This window comes from Condylura cristata, unplaced genomic scaffold (genome assembly GCF_000260355.1).
Source record: "Condylura cristata isolate star-nosed mole 26May11 unplaced genomic scaffold, ConCri1.0 scaffold00023, whole genome shotgun sequence".
Classification (NCBI taxonomy): Eukaryota; Metazoa; Chordata; class Mammalia; order Eulipotyphla; family Talpidae; genus Condylura; species Condylura cristata.
In genome coordinates, this window is record NW_004567124.1 from 17,730,452 (window position 1) to 17,755,829 (window position 25,378).

The 25,378-nt window shown below is 37.6% G+C and overlaps 1 protein-coding gene across 2 annotated transcripts in view; it reads right to left on the reverse strand.

Annotated features, from left to right (window-relative positions):
* Positions 1 to 25,162, reverse strand: part of SCG3 (secretogranin III) — a 34,260-nt gene extending 9,098 nt beyond the window's left edge. Inside the window, exons 1-11 of one of the 2 annotated variants that reach the window (XM_012728661.1) lie at positions 25,047 to 25,160; positions 24,764 to 24,906; positions 24,086 to 24,138; positions 23,563 to 23,608; positions 23,253 to 23,468; positions 18,246 to 18,388; positions 17,327 to 17,476; positions 14,226 to 14,403; positions 11,080 to 11,196; positions 6,575 to 6,658; positions 4,597 to 4,734 (exon numbers count right to left, since the gene is read on the reverse strand). In XM_012728661.1, coding sequence (XP_012584115.1) covers positions 4,597 to 4,734; positions 6,575 to 6,658; positions 11,080 to 11,196; positions 14,226 to 14,403; positions 17,327 to 17,476; positions 18,246 to 18,388; positions 23,253 to 23,468; positions 23,563 to 23,608; positions 24,086 to 24,138; positions 24,764 to 24,854 — 1,216 coding nt within the window. In that variant the 5' untranslated portion in view covers positions 24,855 to 24,906; positions 25,047 to 25,160. Of the gene's footprint in view, positions 1 to 432; positions 589 to 4,596; positions 4,735 to 6,574; positions 6,659 to 11,079; positions 11,197 to 14,225; positions 14,404 to 17,326; positions 17,477 to 18,245; positions 18,389 to 23,252; positions 23,469 to 23,562; positions 23,609 to 24,085; positions 24,139 to 24,763 lie in introns of those variants that run through there. The other variant, XM_012728662.1, reaches the window with a different exon arrangement.
* Between the last annotated feature and the right edge of the window lie 216 nt (positions 25,163 to 25,378).

Genomic DNA, 25,378 nt, shown 5'->3' on the forward strand with positions numbered 1-25,378 from the left:
TCTGCCTGTTCTGCTCCCCACTCTGTCTCTGGTGAAGCCTCTCGCTGCCCCTGAGCCTCTGGCCTGTACCCCAGTTCTGTATGCACAAATAATCTTTAAAAATAATAATGATAATAATAAAAGTTCTGATAGCATAGGGATTAAAGTCTCAGCAATATTTAAGCTCTGGTCACACTGCAGCTTGATTCCAACTCTTCTAGGGAGCTGACCCAAATGGCCTAGCACTTTCCTTTAGATCCTTGCTCCGTCAGCAGTTCTGCCTGTTCTGCTCCCCACTCTGTCTCTGGTGAATTCTCTCACCCCCAGCACCTCTGACCTATACCACCATTAATGTATACCTTAATAATAAATAAATCTTAAGAAAAAATAAAACAAACCAGAATATCTGGAGGTAGAAATCAAGTATCATGTTTCTTTAATGCTCCTGAGCTGATTCCCATGTTTAGCAACGTTTGGGAATCACAGCCACTGGTATTGGGGCCTCCAGAATTTACTGGAACACTGGTAGTGAGGGGGGGCAAAATCAGGTGTTCCTCTGTCATTGGAGGGAAGCAGCTTGTTCCTATTGACATTTTCTCTTCTCAGGAGCTGCAAAACAAATCTTTTATTTACACAGTTTGCACTGAAAACCCAGGAGAGTCCTCTTTGGAAAATTGGGCTATTTTTTTCAGATTTGTTTCAGCTTCCTGTGGAAAAAAATAGCTCATGGTTGAGGTAATATGGCACAAGCCTTAAAACATATGCTGCAGCAGATGGGAAAAGGGTCAGAGTCAAGATGCAGCCCTACTTTTTTGGCTATTCTGCTTTTTAGCCCTGTAAAAGAAATGTCTTTTTTTTATATGTGAGCTCGCCCTGACCTTGATACACTATGCTGTAGCAAGCAATATAGTTAATTAAGCAAATACTGGATATATTAAAAATATATGCTTTCAAAAAGAGTGTTTATAATATTCTGTTCAGTAAAGATTACATGATTATAGTGTTGAACTGCAGAAATCAGAGCAACTGCTAAGGTATCGTGGGAGACAACACGGGGCCCAGAGCAATTCTATTCAAGAATTTCTGCACAATCATGACATTTTACAAGCCTATAAGTAAGATGCAGCATAGAACATTGGGACCAACATTCCTTGGGAGTCAAGGTGTAAGTTCAAGGTCCAGCTCTGACACTCTTTGGCTGTGAGATCTTGGGTGTGTCACTTCATCTTCTGAGCTTTGGTTAGTTATTGTAAATTAAGGGGTAAACTCTAAAAAAAGAAGGGAGGGAAAAAGAAAAAAGAAGATTCATGGTTTCTAGATATGGAAAGAAAGTCTCCTTTGCTGGCCTTGGAAAAGCTGTGTTGATGGTATGTCTCCCAGGCCTGCACTTAGCTCCTGGCATATTTCCTGATTCACAGGGGAGAAAAATGGACTTACTAATTTTGGATATTTTGAGCAGAATGCAGTGGAGCTTGAAAAAAGGCATGAATTTTATCTTGTTATGCTGCTTTGCAAATACAAGCATCCACATGAATTAGGCCATTTATTGTCAATTAATTAACTACATAGGTAACCTTCTCTTTTTTGGCTTCTGTAAAGATGTGAATATGATAAGATGTTTAGGTGAAAGGTATCTTAAGATCACCTCTTAACTGAATTCAATTATCTGGACTTTAATTTAACAAATGATAGCACTGGAATGGGATTGTGGATATTATAATGTTTTTCCCATCACTTGGATGAGTTTTAAAAAAAGATTTTTAATGACTCATTGAGCAGAAATGAATGAGTAAATATCTAATTGGCAAAAAGAGTCACTCTTAGGTAATGGAATAAAGTTTTAAAGTATTTTACGTTGGTTTCTGGAGAGCGTTTTACTTAAAAAATTAAGCTACTTTATAGAGATGGTTGAAATTAGAATAAATTGAAGTTCATTTGCATATCCATAAATACAAGAATAATTATCAAGTCATTCAAATAACTGTACCAGTTGGAAATTAATCTTTTAAAATAGTATTCCTTTTTTTAAAAAAAAAAAGATTTGTTTTATTTATTTATACATACAAGAGCTGTGGCCAGAGGTGCAAGGACTGAGAGAATTCACCAGAGACAGAGTGGGGAGCAGAACAGGCAGATGTACTGAAATACACTGCTAAGGGGAGCAGTGGGTGAGACAGGAGAGGTCTCTCCTGTCATCTGCTGCACCTTGTGGGTCAGCTCCCTGGTGGGGGAATGGAGCTCATGTTGCAGTAGCTGCCAATAACTTCATAGTGCTATGACTTAACCTTTGCACCACCAGAGAGGCCCTAAAATATTATTATTAATGTGCGTCCCTGTAAGAAGCAAGTATGTCTAACTAAAATACATTCAATCGTGAGCATGTCATTTTCATCACTTGTAACTAAATTGACTTCTTTTACAATAACCCTGAAATGCAATGTATGTAAACCTGCTTTGTAAGTTGAAGAGTGATAGAAATGTAGGGTATTTATTATAATTATTATTATTGTTATTATTAGTGGCATTCCTATTTATATTCTTCATAGGACCTAGTGTATGCTTGGCTTGGTTAACATATATTTACTGTAGCTATCACATTATCTCACATTGCAAGACCAAAACAGGCTCCCTACAGATATTCCTGCCAACATGTTCTGTTTATAATTATTTCCTTAAGTTGGAAATAGCTGGACCATTACCTCATCCCTTTGCTCTGCCTGTACAGTACTCCAACTTCTCCTCCTGAAGGGAGCATTTCTACACACTCCTGACACATCTATAAGAGAGATAAGCATGTTCATATGTGGCTTGTGTGTTTTCCTACATGTGGGTTGAGAACTATTCTCAGGTCACTTCAAAGTCTGCTGGATCCTCAGAGGCAGGCTCTGGCTTTTAAATTCCTTCTGTCTCTACTTCCTGAGTACAATACCAACATGACACTGGAATAAATATTTGTGAATAAATGTCTCAGGAAACCCAGTCAACCCTGCTTTTACCTACATGATGTTTTTATTTTTCTGCCTAACACAATATTTATTTTCTTTCTGGGTTTTATAACAGAGAAACAAAATAACTTTTGAAACAGTGCAAACAAGGCAATCGAGATTACAAAGTTGTATGTCATAGTAAGTCTTTTGGGGGGTTGATTTTTTCCAAGAAATATTGACTCTTGGCTTAAGTTTAATTTGATGTTTTCTAAACTGTATTTGAGTCGATTTTCTTTGTATCATACAATGCAGTCAGTGGTTGCAAGAGGAAGTTAAATATGTAAATAAGGGAGGTGAGGGCTAACTTTAATCCCAAATCTGACCTCTCCCTAATGTTTCAGGAGTGACACTAAATGGATAGAGTTTTACTCTCCTTTCTACCCACGATTATCTTAAGACAAATCCTGTAAGAAAAGAAATCTAACTTCATCATTAGTCTCCAAATACATCTTACATAGGCAATAGCACTGATCAAGATCAATGCTTTCGTATTTCCTTTTTACATAATATTGTTCCAAGACAAGCAAAAGGGTCTGTGAGCACCTATTTGTAGGGATATTTGCATAATGATATATTATTTTAACTGCTGGGCAGTTGCTTCTCTAGAATGGCCTGCTGTGTGCTGGGGAAATACTATCATTACGGGCATGGGGTTGCTCCCAGAAGCGACAACTGATATGTAAGGTTTCGGCTGGCATGAACTGTGAGGCTTTCACTGGGTTCCTGGCTCTATCTCAGGCCATAGGACAACTCTTTTCTTGACTAGCTCTAGTTTAAGTTTACTTTTCATTATCTACTGCATATCCATTATTATAGGATAGCTATCATAATAAAAAGTAATAAAATAAATATATTGGCGAGGATATGGAGAAACTGGGACTCTTCCACACTCTCAGTGGGAATGTGAGTGGATAAAGGTCTATCGAAAATAGCATGGTGGGGGCCTCCCTGGTGGTGCAAGAGGTTAAAGTGCAATCCTATGAAGCTATCTGCAGTCACTGCAACACGAGTTGCATCCCTGACCAGGGAGGTGACCCACATAGCATAGCAGACCTCTCCTAACATGCCCACTGCTCCCCTAAACTATGTATTTCCCCTCAGCTGTGATTTAAGGATGTACTTTAAATCAGTCACCTAGTTAGCAAAAGAGCTGCCTGTTCTGCTCCCCAGTCTGTCTCTGGTGAATCCTCTCAACCCCCACACCTTTGGCCTACACCCCAGTTCTTGTATACATAAATAAAAAATATTTAAAAGAAAGTGAACTTTTTGAGTAATTAGTATGATTATTTAGAGGATTGTCAATTATTTTAAAGAAATATTGAGTAATTTATAAGGTCATCAATGGAGTATTAAACTACGTAAGTGGTTATAAGTATTCTTCCCCAACCATAAAAGCCCACTGTACACTAAAGAGCAATAAAAGATGAAACCAATTTGCTATCCCAGGGGACTTAAGATTGTTAGATACAATTACTATTGGAATAATGGCACCATGTGCTCAATCTTATCTATAAAGATGGTGCTAATTGCTCAGCTTCTGAGGACTAGCCATTTGGATCATCCTTCCAGGTGTGGTAAAAGTCTTTGCTTCTTTAATTTCATTGCCAGCCACCAGCTATCCGTTCCATACCTTTTGGCTCATCTGTCTTTGCTCTTGAATGGGAACTATCAACCTTTGTGGAATCCTTCACGGTTCCATATTCCTTTTCCATCTTCGCTGCTTCTTCCTTGGTACTGTCTGTTTCTTCATGGCTCTTCTCTGAAGGTGCTGTAGTCAGATGGAGCACTGTTATAACTCTATTTCATGTAATTCCAAACATACATTAAATTTTATTGAGACACTATAGTTGGAGGTCAGATCACTTTTTTAAACAGAAAAGGATATTAGTGGTTATCAAATCCAATTCATTCTCTGTTTCACAGAACAAGAAACCAAGCCCCAGAGAGAAAAAGGATGTACCTTAAATCATTCACCTAGTTAGCAGAAGAGTTGTGCCAGCCCTCTAGTTTGCTAGATCTGCTTTCCTTTCCTTTCTACCATAAAATGTCTACAGCATAGATTATTTCTTTATTTCAGTCAATATAAGCAATCAAGTGGGGTATGTAGGTCCCAAAGTTAATTTGAATCTTGATTCTCAATAAAATAACCCTGCATTTGTCCAATCTCTCCTCAGTGTTGTTTTTTTGAAGAACAGTCTACTGATCAGTGTAGCACCTAAGACCTTTAGGATTATGGCAGGACGTCTCTGCCTCTCCATACTCCCTTACCTCCAGCTCCCCAATGCCAAGAATAGAACTGGATCCTTGTCAAGAATGAATGGGTAATGCTTACTTCTGGTTTTAAAATAGCTAAATTTCCTTCTAGCAAACCTATACTGAATTAAAGCATTATAAATCTCAAAGTGGCAACCCCTTCATCACAACTGTAGTACATTCCTGTGGTCAATAAAGTAAGAAATTTCCATCAGACAAGATTATCCCCCCTTCAATAAAAGGTTTATTACTATAAAAAATAGGAAAGAAAAAGGAAACCAGTTTGTTTCATTATGCAAAATACCCACTGTAGTATCATCGTATATATATGTCTAATTTTATTTTATAGTAGCAGTATAATTTTGTTCCTGATTTTAGTGATTAACATCATTAGGGAAGGGTGTTTCTGAGTTATTGAGGTGTTTCCAGTTATTAAAAACTGCATGAAAACATCATTTTTTAAAGGATATATATTATGCTGCCAAATATCAGAACATAATTTCTGCAGTAGGTACACAAAATGAAGTTATAAGAATTTATGATCTTTCCTTTTGCTCTTTCCTCCCCCCCCGCCACCATCCCCAGGGGAGGCTCCTTGGCAAAGCTCAAGATGTGGTATTTGCTGTGATAGGTAGGGTGTAGGTGGAGATGGAAAAACAGACTGAGAGAAGGGAGCAATCCTGTATCATACTGTATCAGGGTACAACCACCCCAGGGAGAGGAGACCTATAAAGAGAGAACAAGTGAAGGGACAGTAGAGAGTGGACAGATGACTAGGACAGGACTCTGGAAAGCAGTGATCTAGGGTGAGAAAAAGATACCTGGAGAGGCCCTCCTTGGTGGTACAATGGGTTAAAGTGCAGTACTATGAATGAGCCACAGCCACAGCAGCAAGAGTTTGATTCTCTGCCAGGGAGGTGACCACATGGCGTGGCAGATCTCTCCTGTCTGCCTGCTGCTCCCCTCAGCAGTATATTCAGTCACTCTGCCTGTTCTGCCCCCCACTCTGTCTCTGGTGAATCCTCTCATCCCTCTGCATCTCTGGCCTACACCCCAGTTCTTGTATGCATAAATAAACCCTAAAAAAGATACCTGGAGAACTTAAGGATTACTCAGTTTTGTGATGTAGCCCTTTCTTCCCCAAGAAACTTTTGTAAAGACCCATATTTCTTTTCAATGCTTCTTGGAATCAAATTTTCCGTGCCACAAAATTAGCCAAGATTATACCGGCTTATTCTATGGTTAGAACTCAAACTAAAACCTTTTGAAATCTGCAATTCTGTATCAGTGTTTATTAAACTTCACTATTTACCACTCAACAGGGTTATTATGCTAAGAGCTAGGACAAAAAATACCTGGGAAAAGCTTGCTTTTATTGTCAGTAACATTTTTTTCTAGCTTGTTCTTGGTCTGAAGAGCAATTGTTTCATCCAAGTTTTCTGGAAAGAAGAAAGGAAGAAATATAACATTGTTTCCTGCAAGATGATATCAGTTTTACTAAAATTGTTTAAATCTTACCAGAAGTACCCCAATAATAATTCCACCATATGAACTCTGTGAGCAAGAATCTTTGACATGGATTTTATTTCTGTAAGTCATAAACACTCAGGATGAACAGCTATTCTATTTGAGATTTCGTGTCCACCATCCTACTTAGTTAATTGCACAAGTACCTTGCACATCTCTGTAGCCACTGCTAGGACGTATGCAGGGTTGGGGCCTATGATGTGGTCTGATGTACTCAACACTTTTAGGAACTCACTACGCTCTGATTTTCCTTTGGAGATCCTCACTCAACACATCCGCAGCATACCTGGCCCTATTGGTAGCTTAAAAACTCAGGCCTGGGCCCTCCCTGGTGGCACAATGGGTTAAAGTCCAGCACTGATAAGTTGGCCACAGCCACTGCAGCATGAGTTTGGTCCCTGGCCAGGGAGGTGACCCACATGGCACAGCAGACCTCTCCTGACCCGCCCGCTGCTCCCCTCAACAATGTATTTTAGCTAATCTGCCTGTTCTGCTCCTCTGTCTCTGGTAAAGCCTCTCACCTGTACCTCTGGCCTGTATGCATAAATAAATAAACCTTTAAAAAAAAAAAAAAAAAAAAAATAAAACCCAAGCCCGGCAGCAATGGGCTATCATTATTGATTTAGGGAGGATCATATTCTCCAGTCAGGCCAGCCTGGGAACCCTGGGACAAAGAGGCTCTTTTACTGCTAGGATTGCTATACAGTGAGAATGTGTAGTTGGGCCATCCCAATCATCTTGTTACAGGCCTGTCTGGAATGAATCAATGTGCAAAAAATCAGAGCTATGAGCTAGGAAGAGAGAAATTCCTCATCCTATCAGTGGACTAGACAACTTGAAGCCTCACTACTCTCAGCCCTGGCCTTTTGATTTATAGGAGCAAATACTTTTCACTTAAGCCAAACAGCTGTATTTCTGTCGACATGAGCTCTAGCTAAATTCATGTGTAATCAGTACTGCTGTTAATCTTTTAAAAACATTTTTTATTGAGATAAAACATTCTATCAGTTTAAGGTGTGCAATGTAGCAACATAGCATTAGCTTACCTCCTTTATGTTAGATTGTTTTAACGGTGATACTTTTCCCTACTCATATCACTTTGAAGTCTGTTTCCATGTCTTTGTTTTAATTTTGCTCTTTGGAGTTACATCATGTAGTTGTTACTAGACAGGAGTTTAGGCTGTGACAAGTCAGCGTAGACAGTGAACTGGAATCCACACTGTCTTTATTCAATATTCAACTAGCCACATATTCATTTCAATAAAAGGGCAGGACTTTCTATGCTATTTACAAACAAGCATTTCTTTGTAATTAGCCTAAAGAGTTTCCATTATTGCTTTGTATTATTTCTCCCCAAGTAAACTTCCCTTTCACTGTACCTCATTCCTTATTTGCAAAGAATATCAATATATTCTGTCATGAGAAGCATTCTATTTTCTTTGAAATAGCACCCATGGCAGCAAACTTTATAGTCTCTGCACACAGCTGGGAGAAGAACAGAAAGGTAGGGGACTGGTTACTTCTTGTCACTCTCTGAGAAGGAAGGAGAAGAGGCTAGTCAACCCTCTCTCCTCTACCTCTACTGCCCCTGAGTCTTCAGGAGTCCGAGTGTGATTGCCCCATGGCAGCAGAAGTCAAAAACAAGAAAAATTCTTTAAGAAATAGTTAACCTACTTGTTGTTTTCTCATTCATACATAGAGGAGAAAATAAAGAGAACAGAAAAGGATACAGATAAAAATAGCACATGTCCAGATGATGTTCAGTATATTTCCTCCCAACTTTCTTTATATAGATATATCCATTTTTAACACCAAAATTGAGGTCATCCTCTAAACAACTCTAGGCATTCAACAGTATATCATGAATATTCCTCCCATCATTAGTCTTTATAAACAACAAAAAAATAACATATATAGTGTATGTAGGTATACATTTAATTAAAAACACAAATATTTAAAAATAACCTTTAAATAATTCATCATAAGAATAAATAGGTAATTTATTTAGATAGTTTTCTATTATGGAGAATCTAGGTTATTGCTACTGTTTTGTTCCTATAAACTAGACTGTCCAGTAGAACTTTCTGCAATGAGGGAAATACTCATTTCTATGCAGTTCCATATGGTAACCACCAGGTAAATGTGGTGATTGTCCATTTGCAATGTATCTATTGAGACGGATAAATTATACTTTAAGTTTTGTTCAATTCTAATCTTTTAAATTTAAATAATAACATGTGTACGTGGCCACAGATATAAATCGGACAGCGCAGATATAAATAGTAATGGAGATGTCTATCTTGCACATAAGACTTTTGGTATTTCCAATTTATTTCCACAGGATAAATGACTTAAATCTAGAGTTTTTGAGTAGAGGGTATTGATATAAAACAATGACTGATTTGGGACAATGACTTTCATCTATTTTTAAGTGAGTAAAAGTCACAAAATACTGTGTATATTATGAAACCAGTTTTTGTTACTTAAGACATACTATGTCTGTACAAATGCCCAGCGCACACACATACACACACAGAAAAACATCCAGAAAGATATAAACCAGAATATTGCCTAAGTACTGGTATTATGGGTAATTTTTCACTTCCTTTAAACAACTTTTTACGTTGACTGATTTTTTTTTTAAATGTTACTTTATAGTGACCTGCCTAGTAACACAGGGTTAAAATCTCAGCTCTATCAAGCTATTGCCAGCTACTGTGGCCTGAGTTTGGCCTGAGTTCCATCCCTGGCCAGGGAGCTGACCCATATGGTGCAGCAGACCTCTGGTGTCTCACCTGCTGCTTCCCTCAGCAGTGTATTTCAGTAGATCACCTGTTCTCTTCTGTCTCTGGTGAAATGTTTCACTGCCCACATCTCTGACCTACACCCAGTTTTTGTATGCATTAGTAAATTTTAAAAAAGGTAAATCTTTAAAAAATGTTTAAAAAATGCTCTCTTATAATCAGAAAATAAAAACAGTATAATTGTATTCATGTAAGAAAAATGGAGTTTATACAGAATAATTCAGGATTATTTTGCCCTATGAGATTTATTCTTTTAATTTTCCCTCCATTACCAAAGATCTGTGAGGTCATCTTGCCCAAAGCTTATCAGGGATAAATGGTGTTTGTTGATTAAGTAAACCAAGCAGGAAAACAAGACTTCTTTTTCAAAAATAAGCTACACCTAGAATCAAAGAATGTCCAAACTTATATAGAATATTCAAGGAATCAGGGGTTGGCAAATATTTTCTGGAAAAGGCCAGATGGTAAATATTTTTGACTTTGTAGGCCAGATGGTCTCTGTAGCAATTACTACTCAACTCTACTATTTTAACACAAAAGCAACTCTAGACAACACTAAAATATATGAGCATGGCTGTGTTCCAGTGAGACTTCATCTATGGACACTGAAACTTGAATTTTATAGTTTTCTCATGTTACAAAATACTAGTCTTGGGGGCCTCCATGGTGGCTTGGGGGTTAACTCTCAGCACTATCACCTTACTGCATGAATTTGATCTGCTGCCAGGAAGCTTGCCTACATATGGGGCAGCAGACCTCTCTGACATGTTTCGCCTTCTGTCTCTCCTGTCGTGTCTGCTGCTCAACTCAGCAGTGTATTTCAGTAGATCACATGTTCTGCTCCCCACTGTCTCTGGTGAATCCTCTCACCCTCACCTCAGGCCTACACCCCAGCTCTTCTAAGCAAAAAATAAATAAATGAACTAAAACAAAACAAAATACTAGTCTTTTAAAAAATATGTTTAAAAAATATGTAAAAAAATATGTTTAACCATTTATACATGTAAAAGCCATTCTTAGCTTGTGTGTTTTACAAAAATAGGCTACAAAAAGTAGTCTATTGGCCTTATTATAGATAACATAACCCTTCAGTATTTATTGAGCAGGGCTTCCTTCAGCATGAGAACTGGGACCAGGAAGCAGAACTTCTGAGGCCGGGACCCACGCTCTGTCCTTCAGACCATGCAGGCCTCTGTAGTTAACGTCAAAACTCATTTTGTTTTGATCATCCAGAGTTAATTGGAAAAAAAAGTAATTTACTCATTTTCATGGAGATGATTCGAGAAAGTAATAAGACAAGACATAAATAAATATGAAATATTTGTGCTTGAGCTATATTTATAAAGATAAAGAATTGAAAACTTCAGGTTAGTTTTATTTGTGTATTATCAAGCTGGGCATTCTGGTTGCTCAGATGTTTTGGGCTATTTTGGCATAAATTATCATTATTAGCGAGTTAATTATTTTCAATCCCTAATTCGCTTTGGACAATGAAAATGACCTCAATAAAAACAAAACAAAACTCTCACCAAGGTAGGAAACACCTTCTTCTGGAGATATTGTGCCATACTTGACCATCATCTTCACAAAGTCAATCAGCGTTTTCATTATAGTAATCAGTGTTTCTTTCTCTTTTGCCTCTTTTTCTATATGTAAGGACAAAATTTAAAAACTATTAGTCAGGGCTTCCCTGGTGACACAGGAGTTAAAGTGCAGCAGTATGAAGCTATCTGCAGCCATTGCAACATGAGTTTGGTCTCCAGCCCACTGCTCCCCTCAGCAGTATATTTCACTCTATCCATCTGTTCTGTTCCCCACTGTGTCTCTGGTGAATCCTATTACCCCTCTGTACTTCTGACCTGTACCCCAGTTCTTGGATGCTTAAATAAATAAAATAAATATTTTTGTAATGAACTTATGAAGTGCAACATCATACTGCACTATTTCTTTCAATTTTCAAAAAACCTAAGACTTAACTGGGAATGCCAAACAGTGTATAGATACGATGACTTTTTTAGAAATGGGAAATAACAACTTATGCAATAAGATATACTTAAAGCTAATATATTTTATTAATAGGATAAATGATAAAGAGAAAGTTTGCAACCTGAGGTAATAGGAAGTTAAAAGGAAAGTTAGAAGATTGGTAATCCAAATACCTCTCTACTGTACATTTTTGAAGGTAGGAGAGCTGTTCTCATTAATCAAGCTTGATACTTGGAAATCAGAACACACATCTGCCTTTATTTTTTAATATGTTTTTTTAAATAGTAATATATATTGAGTCCTAAGCTCTAATTCATTTGGGGAAAATATGTGCATAATGAAAAGGTTTCAATGATACAGAAGTAAATAGTAAAGACAATATTCTCTTCCTTCAACTCCTATTCCCTCTAAATAATAGTTGTTTTGGAATTCTTCATTCTTGATTGAAAAAGGCTGATGATGCCTTAATAATTCAATAGATGCATGAACTCTAAAATCAGAAAAATATCTATTTCCATTTTTGAGGAAAAGAAAAATGATGATGATAAAGGAAAACCCATTTGAGTTGCCATGAAGATATTCTCTAAATACTTCTAGCCTTTCATCCTCCCCACAGAGTTGGTAGGCAATAACAATCAGTCTACATTTCTTCTTGATGGGGCTTTGGAATTTTTCTTCTGCTGCCTGGGAACAGTGGAAGGCAGGATCTGGGCCAAATGCCTGTTCGGCTCCAAAACTGACTGTTATAAAAGCAAGACTGAGGTCTATGGAGTGAGCAAGCTTATTGTTGGTGTTCACACTCACTGCATTCTACAACCCAATCAGGGCTATTTTGATTTTGTACTTGCTTCATTATTTCTGTTGTTTCATACCTCGGGTAAGAAACATGGAAACTATCAGAGACTTCACTGTAAGTGATTAAATTAAAATTAAAATTAAATTAAAGTTCTGTAAAAATATTGGCAAAGAATGAGATGAAAGAAACCTAAAGATAAAAACATCCAATATTCTATATAGTGGAATCTTTAAAAAAATGTTTTATTTATTAATTTATTTACTTATACATACAAGAACTGGATTGTAGGCCAAAGTGGGGGGAGAGGGAAAGGTGAGATGCTTCACCAGAGGCAGAGTGGGGAGCAGAACAGGTGGATCCACTGAAATACACTGCTGAGGGGAGCAGTGGACAAGACAGAAGAGGTCTGCTTAGCTCCCTAGCAGGGATTAAACTCAGGCTGTCATGGTGGACCACCTTGGTGGCAGCAGTGGGATCTTAAAAATACCACTCTCAAGATTGGGAGAGAGGAGGAGAAGAGATAATAGGGGATATCCTAGAAAAGGACTGGAAAATAATAATTTTATCTGTCATATTTGCTCAAGGTCATGAAATGTATATGTTTTGTATCATGTTGATACTGTTCACTGATGAGTGATTCACCAGGATGTCACAGGTTCTGAGCTGGGCATCTGTCAACTAAAGGGACAAGATGACTCTAAATCCTCAGATAAACAAGCCTTCCAACCAGCAGCACAGAGGCCAGTATCATCTGGCCAGTGCCTGGAATGAAAAGACAAAGGATCTTGTCCAGAAATGAAAGCTCATGCTAGAGTCAGGTTTCGGGGAAATACTTTATACTCACAGAAATGTTTATTACAAATTAAGTCTGGGTGTTAATCTTGGAATAAGGAGGAGTCACAAGACATCTATCTGAATAATGACCACCACAACACAAAATTTACCTATGATTATCATCTTGAAAAGTCAACCAAAAATAAACATGAGGGTCCTCCCTGCTGGAGCAAGGGCTCATCTTGCAGCACTAGGAAGCCATCTGCAGCCCCTACAGCACCAGTTCAGTCCCCAGCTAGGGAGCTGACCCACATGGCGCAGCAGACCTCTCCTGTCCTGCCGCTGCTCCCCTCAGCAGTGTATTTCAGTAGATCTGCCTGTTCTGTTTCCCACTCTGTCTCTGGTGAATCCTCTCACCCCTGCACCTCTGGCCTATACCTCAGTTCTTGTATGCAAAAATAAATAAATCTTCAAAATTTTTTTTAATCTTAAAAAAATGAACTGAAATCTTGAGTTAACTTATTAAAAAGAGCTAGACATAATCACTTTGTTTTCAAAAAGCAAATCATTGTCTAAATGTGTTTTGGCTTCCATCTTCCTCTAGTTCAACATTTAATTCATCTTAACTCAGTTGAAGACTGAAGTTGAAAATGTCTAAAAATTCAGAATTGTTTGAAAATGATAAATTATGTTCCACAAAAATGATAAATATATTCCACACTGTTCCCAGTTACAGAGAAAGACGAATAAAGCCTTAGATACTTGCAGTAAGAGTTGAGGCTGAACTGGGTCAGGTCTGGGGCATTGTCTGATTCATTTCCACATTTGTGCAAGGTTTGTTCCAAACAGTTATGTTAAATAACTGTTTGTTGAACAAATAAATAAACCCACTGTTAGCAAAAAATTAAATTATCTAGAAACTCCACCCTTCCTCATTATCCTTTCCTAAATATTTCCGCTTCTTTTGAACAAATCAATGTGAGCTATTTTCCCTGATGCCATGATATATGTCATTGAGGACTGTGTTTGAAAACTGAAAACAGGAAGAAAAAAACCCCACCCACACATTTCCTGGAATTACTGTTTCTGCTTCACATGGTCAGAAAGCACAGTGTTTACCTGAATCAATACTTTTCAGTAGTGCATAGAAATTTGGGAAATATTGGAGTTCCTCAAAATTGTCTTCATTGTAGGTTTTAGTTCTCCTTTCTAAGCCATTTGTCAAGGTCACAGTATTAGATACTGTTTCATCATTTTCTCTATTCGTAAAACCATCTTGAATTGCTGCCATTGGAGTCTGCGGGCGAGAGGAAAGACAGGGGAATCGATGAAAAAGTAAACATTTTGTTAGAATAATGACTCTCCAGCTTGAATCTTAAATCTGTGGTGCTCTAGAATGGGAAGTGCAGGAATACCTCTTCTTTCACAAGATCCTCCCAGGTCAAACCCTTTTTTAGGCATGTGGGCAAGTAGTCACTGGGATGGTCAGAGCTATCACATGTCAAGATTTCTGGGTGATAATTTAGGGGTTGTTTGCAGGATGCACAAAAAAACAAAAACAAAAAACCTCTCCCAGATCTATTTAATGTTCCTGATCTTAGTTAATGATATATTATCCACTTATTGGGCTAGACTGAAATCAACAAGCCTTTCTTGCATCTTCTTCATTTCCTCACCCCTTTCACCCCCCCATCCAATCCATCAGCAGTCTTCCTGGCCCTTACTTTTCAAATTTATTCCATATTTGTACATTTCTTTTATTTTTAAGATTTGTTTTTTTATTTTATTTATGCATACAGAACTGGGGTATAGGCTAGTGGGGGCTGGTTAGAGAATTCACCAGAGTCAGAGTGGGGAGCAGAACAGGCAGATGTACTGAAATAACTGCTGAGGGGAGCAGCAGGTGAGACAGGGGAGGTGCAGACCTCCCCTTTCTTTCTTTACTGCCCCACTGTAGTCCAAGTTGCCTTCATTTTTCACTTCATTTTGTCAAACCAGTATACCATGTACCCTCAATATATTCCCCAAACTGTATTTTCCACACTATAGTCAGTTACCTTATTAAAGCTGATCATATAACTCCTTTGTTTAAAATCCTGTGTTTTTCCACTGCTCTAAAATAAAGATCAGACTCCAAATATGGCTGATGAGCCCCTGCTTTGTCTGCCCTGGGTTCACCTCCCCAGTCTCATTTCTCATTGCTTTATGTGCCAGCCACACTGCTTATTTCATTTGCTTGCATAATCCACACCTCCTTCTCTACATGCTGCCTCTCATGCTCACAAGTTAACTCCTGTTCAGTCTTCTGTCTTTGGCTCATTTCACTTCCTCAGAAAAGCCTACCCTGAACTAAGCCCAAGACAGTTTCCTTGTTTGTGAGCTTTCATAGCACCACATGTCTTTCTTCAGAGCACTTAATGCAGTTGTAATTAAAATATATGACTATTTGAAGACAACCTACCTTTTCCATTAGACCTTAAGCTTTATGAGAGCAGGGATTATGTCTTTTAAAATGAGCACTGTGCCCTCCTTGGGAGTTCAATGGGTTAGAGCACGGCACTAAGAAGCTATCCGCAGCCACTGCAGCACAAGTTTGATCACCAGCCAGGGAGCTGACCCATATGGCACAGCAGACCTCTTCTGCCATGCCTGCTGCTCCCCTCAGCAGTGTATTTCAGTCAATCTGCCTGTTCTGCTCCCCACTCTGATTCTGGTGAATCCTTTCACTCACCCACCCCCACACCTCTGGCCTATATCCCAGTTCTGGTATGCATAAATAAATCAATCATTAAAAATATAAAAAATAGATAAAATGCATATTGTATTCCCAGCTCTTGGTGCATAGTTGATACCTCAATAAATATTGATTGAAAGAATTTTCATTTTCATTTCATTCATGTATTTAGATAACATGAGTGAATAATATCAAGCATTTTAGAGATGGGCAAATAAAAAGCACATAATGGAAATGATCATGAAAATAGTTATGTCCATTTCTAGTCAGACTAAGAAACTTGAGTGGAAGTCAGGAGTCTTTGAAAAATTTATAAGTTTTTTTTGATACTAGGTATAGCCTCAAAAGATATTTTAAAAGATAAAAGCTGGCAGACACTGAAAGTGAAAAGCAAAGGAGAATTTTTGGCTATTTAGTAAAAAAAAAAAAAAATATCCATGAGGTCTCCCTAGTGGCACAAGGGTTAACTTTCAGTGCTATCAAGCTATGGCCAGCTAATTGGCATGGGAGCTGACCCACATGGCACAGCAGACTTCTGTCTGGCCCACTGCTCCCCTCAGCATTGTATCTCACTAGATCCTCTGTTCTGCTCCCCATTTTCACCCCCCACCTATGCCTCCGGCACAGTTCTTGTATGCATAAATAATTTTTAAAATCTTTTTAAAAATCCAAACCCAATTTCTGTTTTCTAGTTTCCTCTAAAACAGCTCCATAAGTATGTAGACTTTTTTTCTCATGCATGGATAGGATGTTGGAAAGAATGCGGAGTCGTGGTGTCTGGGTAATCCAAGGAAAAGTGAGGAGTTTAATATCTCCCTATGATCAGATCCATCTAGAACTTCAATGAGAGTTCAAGGAGGGAACTAAGATCTCAGTAGCTTGGTTGATGCTGAAGAAAAGATGAAGATGGACAGATTCCAGCAAAGGGAAGGAAGGAGTGACTCGGCAAGTAAAAGATGAACCTCTGAGCCACTGAAAAGAGGAAGGAGCAGATGGAAGAGCACAGGAGAGAACAGACAGCACACCAGGGAACTAGGATGCGGGAATATAAAAGCTGGGTGACCGAGTGTGAAATCAAACCCACGTTTCTTTTTTTAGGACTTTGGGACAGATGATAATATCCACTGCGAGTAGCAGCTAGATACCCAGATGGCTGTAAAATATCTGGCTCTTGGTTACTGAGATTATGCAAATATTTGTTATACAAAATAACCATGTGACATAATTTTATATTACTTTACTCTGGGGTATAAAATGTGACCTTTTACTATATAACATGTATCTTTAAATATTTTTCAAAGAATTCATTTATATTTTTTACCTTACTGGTATTTCACAAATATATGTTTTAAGTGGGCTAATAATGTCATCTACTTCTAATATTTGGCACCTAACACAGTCTTAATTATATACAAGTTCACATACATTCATGCACATATACATGCATGCATATACAACATGCATATACATTCATATGTATACATACCACTTTCTCTGATATTTTTCCAACCTGACTTTCAGTCCTGCTTGTAGTTTTATTGGGTTCTTCCTCATAATTGTTGGCTTCCTTTGAGATCAATTTTTGTAAGACCTCTGCTACTTCATCTTCCAGTGTGTGTGCCTGGCTTTCTGTGATCTATTATAAAGATTCAAAGCATATTATGATTATTATTTCCATTTGGGGAGGGGTGATAAAAAGCCTAGACCAACTTGGTTAATTGAACACATACTTTCAGAAAATGAGAGAATCTTCCAGTCCCCTCTCCCTGGACAACCGTTGTTTATTCCTCTGCCACATGCTGACGAGAGTGACTTCCAGCACTTTGGGATATGGTCCACATCAGGCTAGTCTTTGGAGCCCTTAGAGCACTCACTTTAAAAAACACCTTAACAACTGTTTAGCCCTCCCCTTGAGGTCATGGTCAGGTTATCTCTGAAACCCCACAAAATTAGCTCCTTACTAAAATCTACCAGGATTGTATTAAGTGTGAGGAATCAAACTGAGGCAGGGTCAAATTAGGTTGCTTAGAATTTTCCAAATATTACACACCTTTGCTCATACAATAATCTTCTCATTGGACATGTGTCTTTTACTTGTGCTGATAAAATCCTAGCCATCTTTCTAAACTCCCTTCAAATACCTTCTCTTCTGAGGCTTTCCTTACTGCCCCAATGAATATAACCACTCTCTGGCATCTGAACTGCTCTTATGATTCTTATGCCATTTGCATTACGGGAATGTATGTATTCATCTAGTTACCCTGGTAGACTATAAATTTTTAGGAGGAAAGAATAGTATTTTGTCCACTGTAGATACATTATGCTACTTGAATCAATTGGTTTGTGTTCTTAGCATATTCCAAACTGTCCTAAGAATTTGATTTATTCTTACGCATACAACTTACTAGCCCAAGATTCAGCAGTTTAGAAACAATCTTGTCAAATACTCCTCTGTCATTTTCCTCATAAATCCTGGTAGCAATTTTCTGGACAATGTCTTCAGCAGTTAGGGGGGTTCCATCCAGTTGATGAAGGCCATCTGGATCATCTAGACAGGGCAATCATAATTTCACATTATGGTGACCATAGATTTATTTCATGGACACATTAATAATCTGTCCTTATTCTTGTAGAGTCAGATATATTTTAGAATTTATTTATGCTGGTGCTTGGTCCACATAACTCTTGCTTTGAAATAAAATTCAACTTCAGGTTAATAATAATAAAGGAAATATGGAAAGTTTCTTAAGTGACTATAAGAGTAAACTGAAGACAAAAGGTCTATTTTGTATTATCTTTAATAATACAAACACTATTATGCCATTTCTTTTTATAGTATGCTATATTTTCATATAAGTTTCTGTGGATTATATGATTTGATTTCCATTTCCATACAAAGAGTAGGTGTGTCAAGTGCCCTCTTTGCCATAAACCACTGGACTGAGGGTGGGGGTTACCTGTCTTTTACCTCACACCCAGCATGAGAGTGTATACTGAAGATTTTATGATTTATCTGTAATAAATACTTATCTCTAACTGAGCATGTGACAGAGAGCCTTTATGTAAGGCAGCTTAATGTGACAAGTCCCTCTCTCCATAAAATAGTGAATTCATTACATATGCCTGGAATTTAAAATTTTAAATGTGACAACAGCTTTGCACAAAATAATATGCAAATCCTTGCAGAGAAGCCTGCAAATGTCTCCTTGGCTTTCCTGGGAATACATTTGGCAGGACTACTGGAGACTAAAGCAAGGGCCCATCCTGACAGGAAGTGAGACAACAGTGGTATTGGTGGCAAGGAAGTACTCTGCGTCTAAGGAGAGAACTCCAGAAATCAATACCACATCGAGGAGTTTATTAATATGTGCAAGTTGGCAAAGCACTTAGCTTTCCCTGTCACCTCTAGGCAGATAGGAAAGATCAGCTTTTTAGCCCCATTTATAAGCCTCTTACTATTTACACATTCTTGGGCGACTGTTGAGGAAGAGAGTAAAAGGATCTATTCCATGGGATTATGAGTGTCAGATGAAATAAGATAAAAAAGCAACTTTTAAATTACAAAGTACTCTATGAAAATTAATATACTATTATTGTTATGGAGCATGGGTTTATAACTAAGATAAAGGAAGTATAATTATCTTTTAGAGAAAGTAGACACTGAATTCCTGAACAAGTTTTGTCTTGATAATTCTGATCATATTTATCCAAGAAAGGAAAACTTAATATTTCTATTCTGATTCTGACTCTGTCCCTTTCATCCATGGTTTCTAAGTATCCAAACAGAGAATTTCTTCCTTGTTTCTTTGCATGGCCTTTCTTCCAGACTCTAGGAAGATGGAAATAAATACAACCACAGGGAGAATATCTTCTTGTTGTTTAGAAATAATCTTAGGAAAATGAGCAGGGTGATTACATGGAGAACTGTAAGTTTTCTGACAGTGCATTTTTTTTTTTTTTTTTGCTGAGCTTTTGTCCAACCTGTGATTTCTTTGAACTCTCCAAGTTCTGTGTTACCAGCATGACTACTAAGCAGAAAAACCCTGAATAAGACCCCTATAAAATCACTTTCCCTTCTGCTTGACTGAAAATCTGGTTCATCATCCTTTTAATTTTTTTTCTTTAGGAGCAAAAACTGACTATCATTTAGTTCTGAATTTTCCATTTGTGGCTTTAGTCGAACTCTTGGGAATAGATGAAGCAGAAACTGCCGGGTCTAGGCAGAGGTGGAAGAATTTATTTTCCTTCCCACTTATCCCTCAGGATCTGGAAAAGGAAGGATATTGGTTGCCTGCTAGAGCTGGAAAATAACTCTGATGACCGTTTTCAGTTCATTTACTTCACAACAGGGAGAACATTAACAGCACTGAAAAAATAGCCTCTCTCCTCTGCTGCACTGCTGCATTTTTTTCCTATTTTATTTTTTTCTTCCCACCACCATTCCATATATCCCTTTGTTCTTTCCCTACCGCCTCCTTCCCAAGCTCACAGCCCTCAGGATATTTATTGATGTCCACTAGATTTTGAAAGTGTTTTAAATTATTGAATTATCTGCTATATAACTGTCCAATACATTTTCTTCATCATTCTGACTCTAATTCCTCCATTTTGTTGAAAGTTGCCATGCTGTATGGAGCCAGGGATCTGGGCCTACTCTACTAGAGCTTTGCTAGATGGGATTAATGGCTGAACCTGTAGGTTATTGTTCCTGACCTTCCATTAAGTGCCCGGTTCCTCTAAAATGCACAGAATTATTCAGAATGACTTCTTTACTCTCATTGGAGTATTTCATCCTCCTAAACAGACCTTCAAAGGGAAGCACACCTGGCTTCTACATTTAAAACTTCTAAAAGCAGCTACAACATTTGAAATGGATCTGAAAGGGCCATATCCTGAGTCATCATCGGCCCATTATGTTTTGCATCATCAGCATCTAATTCCAAATCTGAGATTCATTTATTCAATACATTTTTTATTAAAGTCTTAATATGGGCCAGTACTTGGAATAGAGTGTAAATAGTTTAGGCAAAGTCCTTACCTACACAAAGTTTGTTGCCTAGTTGGTAGATTGACACACAGTAACTGCTCAATGAATATTCATTGGTGAATGCATACAGGAACCCCAAAGTATTTCTTCATAAAGGAAACTTTGAGAAATTTACAATCACACAAACTAGAAAACACTGAAAAGAAGAAAGGATGGGCCCTATAGCACACACTTGTTTGGGGGTTCCTAAAGGGGTGACTGTCTTGTGTAGCACACTGCAGAAGTCAGTTTTCCTTACTATCCTTTCTAGGATTTAAGTCTAAGGTTTTCCTTATTTTGGTGGTCCCAAACTTCTGGTTCCAGGATCTCAAGGGTAAGAGAAGAATAATTCACTTATAAATCATTCTCTCCCATAAACTTCTCTAACTTATGGGAACCTAAAATGACTCCTAGAGCCTAGGACTAAAGCCAGAGCTATTAGGATTAGTATTCAATACTTTTCAACTCATTTGGGATGGTAATAAAATATTGACTAATTTGAATGTAAGTTACTCAAGTTAGTGTTTGTATCAGAAATAGATCGGTGCCTCTGTCTACATGTACAGCTTAACCAAAAAAACAGTTTAGCAAACATTAGACTATTAAATCAAGTGATTTAGTGTATCAGTAGAAATGGTTTAATCTGTTTTGCATGTAAGTTATGCCCATTTTGTAGTGTATTGCTAGTCTAAGTATTTTAAGTTAATAGGTAGAATTTAAGAAAAAATTCAAAATTTCCTTAGTATACAATGTGAAATATGTCAAAATATAACCATCTCCCCAGTCCCATACATGCATAACACACTTCCGAAAACTCAGGCTATTCCTGATGAGGAAAGTCAGATTTAATTGGGAGTTGTTTTCTGGCAGAGATAATTGACATGACTTCCTTGGGGCCATGGAACAACATAAAAGAATGTAAGAAAATTTGTACTGCCTTTTAAGCACTAGTTCTTGGAATGGAAAATATTCTCTTTCTCCATGTCTATGGATATCAGATTATTTAAACCTTTATGTACTCTATTTATTTATCAAGCCACGCAATGAATTCACTAGCATCCAAATATTGGGGCTTTAATGTCTCTATTCTTGTAGAGTTCTCAGCTTCATTTATGTGAATATCATGAATCATAAGTTGTCATATTTGGGATTATAAAACTGCAAATTGCACTAAGCACCATGAAGGATTAGGGAAGGATTTGGCATTTATTCCAAGAGAAAAGAGAATCTATTTATAGGTTTTGTGCAAAAAAGTGACATATTTGTGTGTTGAAAAGATCCCTCTGGATTCCACATGAAAAATAAGCTGGAGAAAGGCAAAGCTGTAAGACTCATTACAAGATCTTGCTGTAGTTCAAACAAGACATGATTGGAGCTTGGAAAAGGATGGTAATTGGAGGTAGAAAAAAAATATTAAAGTAACCATAGGAAGTAAAATTGATTAAGATTGGTGGAAAAGAATTTGAGAATAGAAAGATAATTTTATTCTTAAATATTAGACTTGAAAAACTGGATAAGAAAGAGCACTGTAAGAGGGGCTGGCTTATAAAGTGAATAGAGATCATGTGTTTAACCTTGGATGTATGAAGTCAAAACTGCTTTTGAGACTTCCAAGAGAAGATGTGTAGTATGTACAGTCCCTCCCAGGTGTCACAATGGGTTAAAGCACAGCACTATGAGGCTAGCCACTGTAGCACAAGTTCACTATCTGGCCAGGGAGCTGACCCACATGGCACAGCAGACCTCTCCTGACCCACCTGCTGTTCCCCTCCACAATGTATTTCAATGCATCTGCCTGTTCTGCTCCCCACTCTTTCTCTGGTGAATCCTCTCACCTTTGCACCTCTGGCCTGTACCCCAGTTCTTGTGTGCATAAATAAATAAACCTTAAAAAAATATGTTTCGTGGGTAGACAGGTATGTTGAGACATGAGGCTTTGGAGGCTAACTGAAACCATGGAAAGGTTAGAATGATTTAGGGGTAAATCATATAGGTAGGAAGAGAATATTGAAAAGAAAGCAATGATATTTTATATTTGGGGGTATTTTATTGATTAAATTATTTGAGGATTATGATATTTCATTTGTAATAACAGGGAGAATAGAATGGAAAGTTAAAATGAATTCAATATATATATATATATATATTCAAATATAGGCAAAGAAACCTTTAAAGAGAAAATAAAATCTGGGAGTCTGTGGAGCTGGGACCTCACAGATTTTAAATTATTTACTAATTTGAACTTTACTTCAATTTTGGACCTAATTAATAACAGATTATGAATGTATAAGAGATGTTCAAAATACAGAGATTTCTTTTAGCCCATAGTGGGAAACTCCAAATGAGGAAAAAATTATTAGCAAGATTTTCCCTCTTATTTCCTTACCTTGAAATTTATGATCCAGGCCACTCTTAGTAGAATCATAATCATCAATCAGTCTTCGATTCTTGGTTGAATCAACATCTTCCATGTTCAATTTATTGTCATATGAGGAGCTTCTTATAGATTGTCTTTCTTTCTCAATCTGCTCCTTTTCTGTTATTGCCTTTAATAGGTTCAAGTTATCAACAAAGGAATAATTGCTTTCACCTGGCTTGTTTTCTGGAAAAAAATTCCCAAGTCCAACATACACATTTAGTTATGATTCTCATAGCCTACCTTATCTAACTTAACATCAGTATAATTTCTTTTTTACCTGGAGTGTATGTTTTTTTAATCTTGTCTACTTCTGCTTCAGCAATCTGTGAGGCAAACAGACACCTGGTTAAAATCATTGTTCCACTACTTACCAAATATGCAGTTAAATGATTTCAGTCTTTAGATTTAGCTTGTTTAACATAGACTATAGCTACCTCAAAACATTATTGTAAGGATTAAGTAAGATAAAGTATACAGGCTTTACAATATCAATTCCTTTCTATAATATTGGTGAAAGAGAAATCTCTGGCAAGTGAAGCAATCTTATGATAGATTGGATATGATGTTGAGCTTAATGAGTTATTACACAGTCAGCTCTATATATTACACAAAATTCTATCTTTATAACTGTAAGGACATAGAAATAAGCAAAATTACATTTCCTATTCTAATTTGTCAACTTACTATTAAACTCTTTTATGTTGTCAATTCAAAATGGTAAAAATGTCACAGCACAATTACTTTTAATAAGAGTAACAAGGGAAAGTGAAATAGCATTTATAATTTTACTTTTGACCTACCTGTTCATTCAAAGGTCTTTCTGCACTTAAGTCTCTGTTATGTAAAGGTTTGTCTAGAATAAATGCACACAAACATAAATTTAATTATGCATTGGAAAGATATAACATCTCAAAAAAGGAAAAACAAATATGAGGAGGAACAACTTGGTGACTATGAAACAAAAATATATATTGAAAAAAGATTATCAAGATCATACAATAACAAGAATTATCAACATTGCCTTTCTTATTATCCTGGCCCATTCCCTGAATTACACATTTTCTTCCTGACCATAAATCTAACATATAGTTCTAATACTTGACTTAGCTATTTTCCCCTAGATAGAGCATAGTTTGGGTTGATATTATTATATTAACATCTTTTTTATCATACAGTTCACGTTATGAATAAAATATTCATATACTAAGAAAGATTATAAAACAACTACAAACAAAGGGAAAAAAACAAGCTACTTTATTAGATGGAAAAGCCATCTTTTCAAAAATAAGCTCTTTCAAATAATCTGTGTTACTGCTCTATCATTTAAACAGTGAAGGAGAATCTGTCTTTTGTCTCTAAATTCAAAGTGATATGTCGATATGATTTGATCAGAAAATAATTCAAGGAGATTTGCTGTTCACGGATTATACCAAGGGCTACCTTTCGTGGCGAAATAAAAGGTAAATGGAAATACGTACCTTGACTGCCTCCAGGTTTCGGAAAAGCTTGAATTGGGCTGCTATGAAGCACCAACACCAGAATCCAAGTACCGGTCCAAAGGAACCCCATTCTTTCACTCTTGGCTCAGAAACAGCCTGGCGCCGGGCTCCCGGAGCTGTAGCTTTTGTTATGAATGAAAAGGAGGAGTAAAAACAGGAAGAGCGAGGAGGGCGGGTGCGGTGAAGCAGGGTGGCAGAGAATTTGCCTTTGGAGTTTTGCTCACTGGAATAGGGGGGATTAGAAAAGGCTCAGGGCACTTGCCTTGCAGGTCATCAGGTGGAGGAGAGCGCTGTCCGCTCTGTGGGTGCTGAAGTTCCTGTGACGCGAAGCCGGCAGGGTTTGTTAGGGCGTAGCCTTACTCTGACTCCCTCCTTGAGAGGAAGTGAGGAAGGAGGCGCATGCTCCCTGTAAACCATAGGAGGGAAAGGATGGCGTCAGCGACTCCAAAGCTACTCCAATCCCCCGGGAATGGGAGGGGGAGGGGCGGCAGACAGAGTAGCGTATTTTCTGTGCCGCAGTCCGGCGCTCAGGGTCACCTGGATTGTTGTAAACTTTGACGTCATTGTTGTAACCTCCCAAGTAAACGTTACCGC